Below are 10,623 nucleotides of genomic sequence, written 5' to 3' on the forward strand. Positions count from 1 at the left end.
TAAAAAACGTGCTTCATTAGATAAGATATCCACATAAACAACATATAAGTTAATAAAATACGAACAAAATCCTATTCTTAGCTACATGATGCAACTCCAGTTGTGGGAACTTCACTGGCATAAAAAAAAGGGGGTTAGGGTTTGTTTTCAGGTTTTTTAAATATATAATGGAAACTGACTGCATTTCTTTTGTAATCAAATGAGCATTTTCTGAACACAAGTCTACTCCAGACTTATTCCAGTTGGACTACAAACCAAGGCCATAAGATTACTGCAAAATACCATGCAGCTTGCCTGAATCTGACTATCATCAGATTAAAAGATATTAGCAGAGATTTTATGGAAGCTAAATGACAGTGTCCTTGAGGTAGTACTGACATTGACTCCAGCTGATACAGTTTTTGGTCATTAACATACCTTACTATGTGTCTAGAACAAGCCCTCCAATAATTAGAGCTGAATACACTGTGATTTTTAAAATTAAATCATGCCTCTGGGAAAGAATCAGGGAATAGACAGCTAAAGGACTTTCAAGCAATTAACGAGAACTGTACTGTCAGGTTAAAAATTAAACATTGCAAAGTAGGTTAAAAGTTTCCTCTCTCAAAAAAATTGCATGTTGACATAGAAGACAGCTCTCAGGCATGCTGTTGAGTGAAAGCAGAGGTAAGAATGCACACCTCCTATTTACAACCAAATGAAGTAAATTTCTCTACTAATTTTCATATTCTATCCTCCTCTCTAAAAATAGTATTTTGCCTTCTAGTAACTTCAAACTGAGCCTCTGAAAAAAAAAGCTGACAAAGGTTAATTAAATATTACAATGTCACCGATCTTAGATAGGTAGGCAGAAATGCAGAGGTAAAGATCCATACTTTTTTAAGTGACCCCTGATATCGTACGTCTCTATTTCTGCTACCCCAGGCTGAACAATCAGAAACTAAGCCACTCAAATTTTAACTTGATTATATAACCATAAAAAAGCCTAAACAACTTATCAAACATTATGCTTTTTTTTATTTAGCTTTGTAGCCACCAAAACCCCCAAACCAAATCCTAAATCGAGACCCTTAATTTACTATTCTACGCTTTTACATAGTATCCCAATTCACAGTTCCCTCCATATACTCAAGTCCAAGAACCCTAATATGAAGAAAAAAACTTTTACTGACTCAATTATAAGCATTGCTTATTTTGATGAGCTCACAAATAAAGTGCCAGTACACACTCAAAAATATGTAGTCTTGCTAAAGTAATCAATGGGAATAACAGAATCAGTACTTTTCCCCCACAGGCCTAAGCATGATGCTGATCTTATAAGATTTAAATTTTGATAGTGTGTGTATATATATATATAAAATATTAATCAAGAACTTTTTTTCTCACTGCAGTCAAAACAAAAAATCAGAAAACTGAAGAGGAAGTCTCATGATATTGAGCCTCCCAGGTCAAAGTTTAAAGACGCACATTTAACTTCCCCAAAACATCATCTTTTAGATTACTCACAGGAATTCTGTAACACTTCGGTTTGATTTTGGTTTGGTTTTAAACATATCTCAAAATCATGATGAACATATTTGCCTTTATTTAGATTATGAAGAAGGTGAGTATTCTAAAATTCAGCATCTTGCAGAAAAAAAATGTACTTGTGTACTTCTTCATAGGTGCTGCCAGTGATCTTCAAAACATCCCAAGCTAAATTAAAAGTTCCTCAGAGCACTGAGGAATTATTTGAGTTACACTTATTGAGCTCTTTCTCTGTTGTAAACTTTATTCTATGTTCAAGTATATAACATGTTAAAAGTGTGAAAGAAAATGCAATGAATGGACTGTTATTCCAGGACTAGAAGGGACATGATGAAAATTGGGAAATGTTCAGCATACACCTGAGCTCAAACTATGCATTAAAATTCTACATCACCTAGAGACAGAATGATGTCTTATCAATAAAATCGATTGCTTTCCTTGGACAAAGAAAGGCATAATCCTTCCCACATCCCCTAGAGGTCCAGAAGGTGAGTGGCTGCTGCACCATAGTCAGGTGGACTCAGCTGGCTTGCTTTTGTGGTTCTTGAAGAAAATCTCAAAGGGGCAAGAGCACACGGCCCTCATGAGCCCAAAAGCACAACATATACATCTACACATCCATTTTCACTCATATATGCTTACAACTGATAGAAAAAGAAATGCAAATAGCTAGCTTTAGTCAGCTAGATTTCATAACAAATGAATCAGTGACAGCCAATGATAAGACACTATTCAATATTAAAAATAATAGGAACTGAAGATGAAAAACAACCTAATGGACTTCTGGCCCATAGTCCACATCAAAGCATTTCCAACAGAATATTTTGTTGCTTACTTTTGGTCCTGCTTCCTAAATGTCTAATTTAGGTATTTGTTACTGCCATTTCATCCCATTACTTCTATGTAATGTCTTTCCTCTTTATAACATCAATTTATGCATTTGAGGACTGTTATCGTACTTCTCTTCAGCCTACCTTTATGGGAGTTGCATTTTACCTGGGGAACTATTATAAAGCTTAATATGTAACTTACTGTCAGAAAGAATCTTCAGACATTATAAATTCATTATTTAGATTAATGCTACAATTTTGTCATTTTATTCTCTGGGGCATTTACAGAAGTAACATGCAAAAATTACTGGAATGCAGCAAATAAAAAGTCAAGCACTACTAATGACCTTTTTAATAGTAAACAGTTCTCAATTTAGTCATGTACGAAGAGTAGATGTTCAAGTAATAGGAATAGTTTAACTGTACAAAGTTTTTCTTTAATAGAAATAAAAATTATAGTTGCCACAACAGTATTTGAAAATGATACATGAAAGATAGCCTTAGCTAAAACTGTGCTTCAGTCATAAAAGCATAATTAAAAAAAAAATTTGGTTTGTGCAAGGAATGTATACAGCATAATTATAAATCCCTAATTATCAGTTTATTAGCAAATAATTCAGAAGTCTCAATACTATAAGAGAACCTCATGACAAATCCTGAGCAACAAGACTGAGATGACTACCTTGAGAATCCAAAACTACAGACATTTCATACTCCAACACTACCAGTGACATAATGTATCCATTAAAACCCACACTAATTTTTATCTGATCTATTTAATATAAACCAACATGATTTATATACTTAATTTTGCATACTTCTATCTATATCAACTACATTTAGGTATGATTCAACACATTTTGTCTTCATCCAGTACGGCATTACCTTCCAACTCTACTGCTCTATATAAACCTAAGTATGTAACAGCTCACAAAAAGATAAATCTCATTAGCTTCAAATGAGACATTAGAGACATGTGACAAAAGAGAGGGACAAAGTGCTTACCCTAAGCTTCTTAAAATATAAATGATAGGTATAACATGTAGAGTGAAGACCGGTCCCAAAGAAGAACAGGTTTTAAACCAATGCATGCACATAAAAAAAATTTTAGAAATATGTATGTGAGCTGCACATATAACATGCACAGACAACCACATTAGGGTGACTGCTGGTGGTCAAAGGCAGGTCCAAAAGATAGGCAGAAATTAAAAAGAAAATTGATTCATAAGGCAAATGTAAGTTCAAAAAGAGAGAAGTATAATAAAAAAACATGAGGCACACTAATACATTGCAATTACAACTTACAGTTTGTCATATATTTAATTGAAAAATTAAGCTGCACGTGTGCATGACAACATGGATGGGTTGCATAAAACTGCACAAAGTAACAGAATGGTTTTTAATAGCAACAGACACAAAAATATTCTTCCATAAGTACCTAGATGTACACGTGCAAGTATTATTGTGTCTTTCACTCTGATTAAAACCCACTGAAACCTGACATTAACTTTACTTACAAAGTAGCATCAATAGAGCTTTCTATGATTTATAAAGATCTATATGACAAACTTCATACATTTATATGATAACCCTCAAATATGTATACAAAAGGGTTTTGAAATAGCAGTGCCACACATGTTAAAAAAATCTGGCATACCTTTACTATTCACTATGCTCTGAAATTTTCTGTTCAAGTTTTACAATAAACTCTGCTTTTACTTTTCTGTTACCATGAAAATAAGGCTTTGCACTCCTTGAATAGATGAGAAGTTACCCAGAGAGATTCTCACCACATAAAATGTCAATAGTTTTTTGCTATTGTTGCAAATCAGTTCATACTTTGTATTCATCTACACAGGAAAAAGACCTTCAGCACTGCCTGCACTGCACCTCCTTATCCACTACTCTGCCAGACAACTCCACATCACAGTCTTACTTCACTTCATCTTGAAGCCAGTTAAAATTTTTGTCCCCACTTCCAGTCAAAGGCTGTTCCCAAACATCAAACTGAGAACTGTAACCATCACAGTGTGAAGGCTACGTTTACTCCTACACGTATTATTCCCTCTTGGTCTTTCTCATACTTTGCTATTTCTGGTCAAAAGATGCCTCTCCCATGTGACTCTGGAGGTAGTAACTCTGTTTTCTTTGTAGATTGCTGACTACAGATGACCTAGCTGAAATGGTAATAAAACCAAGATTTCCATGACAGCGTGAGTTTCTCTGTGTATCTATAGACAGGGACAGAGATCCTACAGGGCTGGACCAACAGGCCGGGCACATGCAAGCAAGCCTTCTGAGCATTAAATAAACTCCTGACGTGCTGAAGGACACCGAGTAATTAATCATCTGAAAAATCAGCCACAGACATTTCCACTAATGCCAGAAGACTGTAACATATAAAAGTCACCCAAAGCCCACCACAAGTCTGCTATGAAATGAGTGAAACGCATATGGCAGCAGCAGAACCACATGTAGTTGCTCTCCCACTGGCTTCATGCTGCTCTCAAACGACGGCTGCGGGGCCACGGGGCTGGACCGGTGATGCTCTCGCATGGGCTTATTCTTCCGCACGTGAGCAGGGACAGCTGGAAGCACTCAATATCTCACAGAAAGTGCGCAGGACTTCAATAAACTCTAACTAAAACACTGACAATAAATTCACTTTTGTGACTCATACAATTACACAGAATTGTTGTCCAAGTTTAAGATGCAGTAATCACAGCTGCGAGGAGATAAACAGAGGTCTTGTGCTGGGTTTGATGTGCACTAGGTGCGTGGTTTACATAACAGCTTCCAAATTAGACATTAACCTCAGAAGACTGGGAAAAGACAACCAGAAACAAAATGGTCCCCTTGTGGAAAAATTATGTAACATATTGAATTTAATTCTCCAAGGGTGTATCTGCCTGAAAATGAAAAGCCAATTCTTCCCTGAAACACAGGCAGGACAGAGAACCATAAAACTAGAGACCAAGCCCTGCGAGGATGTGAGTAACTGATTCACAGAGCACCAAGTTTACAGACACAGCTTCCACGCTCTGTTCATACCAAAAAAGGTGGGCAGGAGGGTGCAGGGACACTGCCTACCCCCCCAGACCACACAGCAAGATATTGTTCAGTGTAGATAAACAAAGTTTTATAAAAATCATGAGAATGAGGTCAAGAAATGTAACCAAATGCATCAAAGTATCCTAGCAAATGCACACAAGCATCCAGAACCAGAAAAGCAAAAATAAATGGGAGTCCACAGGAGCCTGTACCAGAATTTTCCCATGTCTAACATGGTTAACCCAGTAATCTCCTAAGTGTGCGTATATTTAAAACTCTCCATGATGTCTGTTTTCGTATGTGCCACAAGCACCCTAATAATAGCTAAATTTACAAACTTACTCTGAATCTTCTCACTTGGATACCTTAAAATACTCAGCTTTTAACCTTTTTCTTGTTATTTTGGTAGAAATTTTAGTTCTTTCCCTTGGCGGTAACAACATTAACACAGTGAAATTAGAATAACCCTGTCTCTTTGGATGCTTTAAGGCTTGTCTACATACAAGCATTATATTGTTATGAAATCACATGCAAAAATAAATCAAAACAATTCCACCCTTACATACGCATTTACTCTGGTACAGAGACCTGTCAGGAGGCACTTACTAGCATTGCCACAATTCCCATACAGGAAGATGAATATACTACATCGTACAACTTCTTCACCCATTTCTATAAACGCTGCCACCCAAAAAGAGTAGTACCATTATACAGTTGCAAATATTTCAGTAGAAACAACACAAAGATCTCATATTTCTCACTGAAACAGTCCTACTGGCTAAAAAATTGGGTCCGGATCAGGCCACATCATCCCAAGACTAATGGAAGACTATGAACTTTATTTAAAAAACACCTCCATTCTAATAGAAGAAAAATATAATAAAACCCCTAGAAAATACAGTTAATTTAACAATATGCAGACAACAGGCCTGAAAAGGATGCAGTATTGTTTACTCATGCTGACAAAAATAAGTAAACAAATGCTACGATCTCTAAACCTTCCCACAGGAAGAATCAGGACAGAATTAGAAGATACTTCTGTAATGAAACAGGACCAATATACCTATCACCTACTTCACATATCAGCTTAAAAAGCTACATGCTGCACAATATGGTGCATAACCTCCTATTGCCCAAATCATCGTTGAGTTGCGCACCTCATTCGGAAACCAAACTTACAACAAAACAAGGGAATTTACTCGCAAGAATAATGTCATTCATTTTAGTGGAATCCTCACGTGAATAAAGTTACCCAAGTACACACACAGGTAAGTAAGAGGCTACCAGATCCCCCCTAATCCCCTATACATGCTACCACAGCACCAGATGTGACCTGCTATGTCCCTCTCTGGCTGGCAGAAAGGGAGCGGGTGGCCTTTTGGCTCTCTCCCCCCTTAATGCACCTGCTAGTGCAGCTGAGCTGGCATGCGAGGGGGAAAAGGTACTCCAGGAAAGAACGAGTGCAGCTTATTGCCTCCAGGGAGCTAGGAAAAAAGCAGGCATTTCAAACATGATTTCGAGTCATAACTGAGTGCTGACCTGCTCCTCTGCTCTTGTAGCTGTACTGCTCTTGGGCTCAACTGCAAGGTGCTAGTACACCTCACTCTGAATAGTCCCGCAGAAACTTGGACTTTGGAAGTATTTCCTCCTGTTCCCACAGGAAGCATGTTCTATTCAACCTACTTTTTCTTAGAAGATCCATGTAACTATTGAACGTTCTGGATTTTCCTTTTTTAAACATGGTCTCCGGTGCAATTCACTTACTGTATGGACGCAGGCTGTTCAATTCAAGCCATTGATTAAATACGCTTAACAACACCAATAGTTCTTCAGCAAATATTGTGGAGTGTGTTTAATTTACAAAGGCGTACAGCCGGCTGGCATAGAGAATACAATGAAATAATCCTTCACTTACTATGTAATTTTAAAGGGAAATATCTCTTCCCGGGGATATATTTGCACTGCTTTTCATATGAATATTCCAATTCTGCATACGCTCAACTTAATCGTGAAAGCAACACTCATCTAGCATCACGTTTACCTGGCCACCTACGAAAACGCCGTTTCCCCCGCAGCGCTGGCTGGGATAAAGTTATTTTCCCGTGACTCTGGCCGAGACGCGCTTCCTTCACCCGACCTCTTGAAGGAACAAGTCTTTACGCCGGGTGCTCAGGAAGGGGGGCAAGCCCGGACCCCGAGATTTTATTTACGTTGCTGCCGCTGCAAATACTCTTCCCATCCCGGGGCAGGGCCAACGCGGCGGGGCCGGCCCGGGACGGACCCGCAGGCCCCGCTTCGGCCGGGCGCTGCCCCTCCGAAGCGGGGCCTGCGGGTCCGTCCCGGGTGCAGCACGCTGGAGAGCGCCGGGCCGGGCCAAGCCCCGCGGCCAGCCCGGCCACGGCGCACGGCCGGCGGAGAAGAGAGGCAGGGCGGCCGCCCCGCGGCGGCTTCCCGCTCCTTCCCCGCCGCCCGGGGTGGGGGCCGCGGAAGGGAAGAGGCAAAGTTTTAGCCGCCGAGCGGGGCAGCGAGGCTGCCCGCAGGGAGAGAGGGAGGGAAGGGGCGAGGAGACCTCCCCCCCGCCACCACCACCACCACCAGCACCCCCGACCCGGGCCGCAGCCCGCCGAAGTTTGCGCCGGGCGAGGTGCGAGGCGGCGGGAGAGCCGCCCTGCCTCCCGCGGCGGGGCCACCCCACCGTGTGGCGGCGGGAGCCCCGCGCTCACCTGAAGTCGCTGTAGGGGTGGATGATCCAGAACCCCGCAGTTTTAACCCTTTCCTGCTCCTTCTCCACCGCCTTCTGGCTGCCGAACATGCGGAGGGAGAATTTGTTGACCCCCGGCTGCAGCATGGAGGTGAACTGCCGCTGCATGAAGCCGTACTGCCGCCGGGGCCCCTCGGCATCCTCGAAGCCCACCACGGGCTCCTCGCCCCCGCCGCCGTCCACTTTGAAGCACACCGAGTTGCCATGCTCCTTCACGCCGCCGCTGCCCCCGCCGCCGGGGCTGCTCTGGGCTTTCTCCGCCGGGGCCGCCGGCTTGGCTGGGAAGGCGTTAGCGCTGCCATCGTCCCGGCTGCCGGCAGAGGAGCTGCGCTTCCCAGCCTCCATGCTGCGGGGCGGGCGCGCCCCAGCCGCGGGAGAGCGCGGGGAAGCCTCGCCGCCGCCGGTGCCCTTCAGCGGCGCGGCTGGGCTCGGCCGCCCTGGGCTGGGCTGGGCTGGGCTGGGCTGGGCTGGGCTCAGCTCCGCGCCGCCGCGCCGCCCGGCATGGCCAGCGCCGCCGACTCTGAGCCGCGCTCCGCGCAGGGCTGGCACCGCTTCCCCTCGCCCGCCCCCTGCCGGCGGCCGCGCCGCGCCGCCCGCCCGCCTGACATTGAGCGCCCCGGAGTCCTTGAGGGGCCGAGGCGCCCGGGCCGCGGGGAGGGGAGGCCCCGGCGGGGCGGTGGCGGGGGGAAGGCGGGCTCTGCTCTGCTCTCGGCCCGCCGGCACGCGTGGGCCCGGCGGCGGCGAGACGGGGGGCGGCGGGGGGGGGGGGGAGCGCGAGTTGCGGGGGGCGGCGGAGCGGAGTGCAGCGGAGCGGAGCCGGGCGGGGGGCCCGGGCCGGGCCGAGGCCACATGGCGGCGGCGGTGGTTGTGGCGCGGGGCGGCCTGAGGCGGCGGACGGAGGGGAACGGAGGGGAGGGGGGGGGGGGGAAGAGAGGGGCTCCCCGGCGGCCCTGCCTGCGCTTCCGACAGACATCCGGTAGCACGGGTGGGTTTGGGTTTCACCTTGGGCCAAGCGAGGGGCGAGGCGTGGGGCGGTGGCGCGCCTCCAGCCCCAGGGCAGGAAGCTGGCGGGGCTGGGGGCTCCCAGAGGCTCGCCGGGCTCTTGCGAAGCCGCTCTGGTGCTTCTCGGGGAGCTGGCTGACTGGAAGGGAGCAAGACGCGGGGGGCTGCCCGATCACCGAGCTGGGTGAGGTAGCAGAGGCGTTCGGGGTTCACTCTGCTGAAAATGGAAGTCAGAACCTGCTCTTCGCTGCTGCCCTGCATGTGCGACAGCGAGGAAGGAGGAGGGGGTGTGAGTGAGGAGGGGAGGCCAGGTTTTGAGTGGCATTCGTTTTCACACACGGAGCAGTTCGCTGGGGTTCGATGGCATCTCACTACCTCCGAGCAGCTGATTCCCTGCTCCCGAGCCTTAGGCTGACTGACAACGCGGGGCCGAGCGCGCGAGCGTAGGGGTGTGTGGCGCGTGGGCTGCTGCGCCCACGGCTGGAGCGCCGGGGTGTGATGCCCGCCGGGAGGGCCGCGCTGCCAGCCTCACCGTGAGGCATGAAATGGCAGGCGTACCCAAGTGTGGAGACAAGCTTTCCACGTGTGCCAAGAGGTGGTTTTGGTTTTGTTTGTGTGTAAACAGGGATCTGGAGTCTGCGTTCAGCTCGCTCCACCTGAGGCTGAAGTATGTCAGTTATCGTTAAGAGGCCTCCGGGAGACAGAGAAAAGGCTGTTGGACAGCAAGGAAGCAGGAGGTATTTCTAGCTCCCTGTCTAATTACACTCAAAGAAAATGGAACGTGTATTGCCTATAATATTGCTCATTATCCTAACGATGGTGTGTAGTTTTTGAGGAGCTGTGGGGTGAGGTGGGATCTGAGAGAGCAGTTCTGCCAATGGTAAGCAGCTGTTCACAAGCCGTGAGCAAGGAGGAGGGCCTTGGTCTCTGCTCTCAAAACTGAAAGGTGCTGGTATTTGCCCCTAAATGGGGTGAGTTTGTTTGGGTTACAGAATGATGGAGAATCGGTACCTGCAGATGATTTCACAGGAGCTATGGCATTATGTGTACCTGCAAAAGCATGAAGGCATATATTACAGCACATATGCATAGGTCGTGAGACTCCATTTGGCTTGACACAGGTTTTTTTTTCACACATTCTCAACACACTTCTTATTTTGCACATTAAAAATATAGTAAGAAAGGGTAAGTAAAGTCTCCCAAGCTTGGCTCCAGTATTTTTAATGGTATTTGTCACTTCATTGTTATCCACTTCATCCTTTACAAAACAGATGCTTAAAACAAACCTGACAGAGAAACAGATGTGCAAATCCACACACCACAATTCGCACAGTGCAAATCAGGTGTGTTGGGGAGCTGTGTTTCAAAACGGGATCTGAGGGCTTTTCTCAGCAATCCCAGCTCTAACAGAATGTTTATGCCTAGTGCGCTCAAACACACAAGGTTTGGATG

At 45.5% G+C, this 10,623-nt stretch overlaps 1 protein-coding gene across 1 annotated transcript in view; it reads right to left on the reverse strand.

Moving 5' to 3' along the window:
- HCN1 (hyperpolarization activated cyclic nucleotide gated potassium channel 1) overlaps positions 1 to 8,548 on the reverse strand; it is a 204,064-nt gene extending 195,516 nt beyond the window's left edge. Inside the window, exon 1 of the mRNA XM_075019379.1 lies at positions 8,132 to 8,548. Coding sequence (XP_074875480.1) covers positions 8,132 to 8,514 — 383 coding nt within the window. The 5' untranslated portion in view covers positions 8,515 to 8,548. The remainder of the gene's footprint in view (positions 1 to 8,131) is intronic.
- Between the last annotated feature and the right edge of the window lie 2,075 nt (positions 8,549 to 10,623).

Source organism: Buteo buteo, chromosome Z, assembly GCF_964188355.1.
Source record: "Buteo buteo chromosome Z, bButBut1.hap1.1, whole genome shotgun sequence".
Lineage (NCBI taxonomy): Eukaryota > Metazoa > Chordata > Aves > Accipitriformes > Accipitridae > Buteo > Buteo buteo.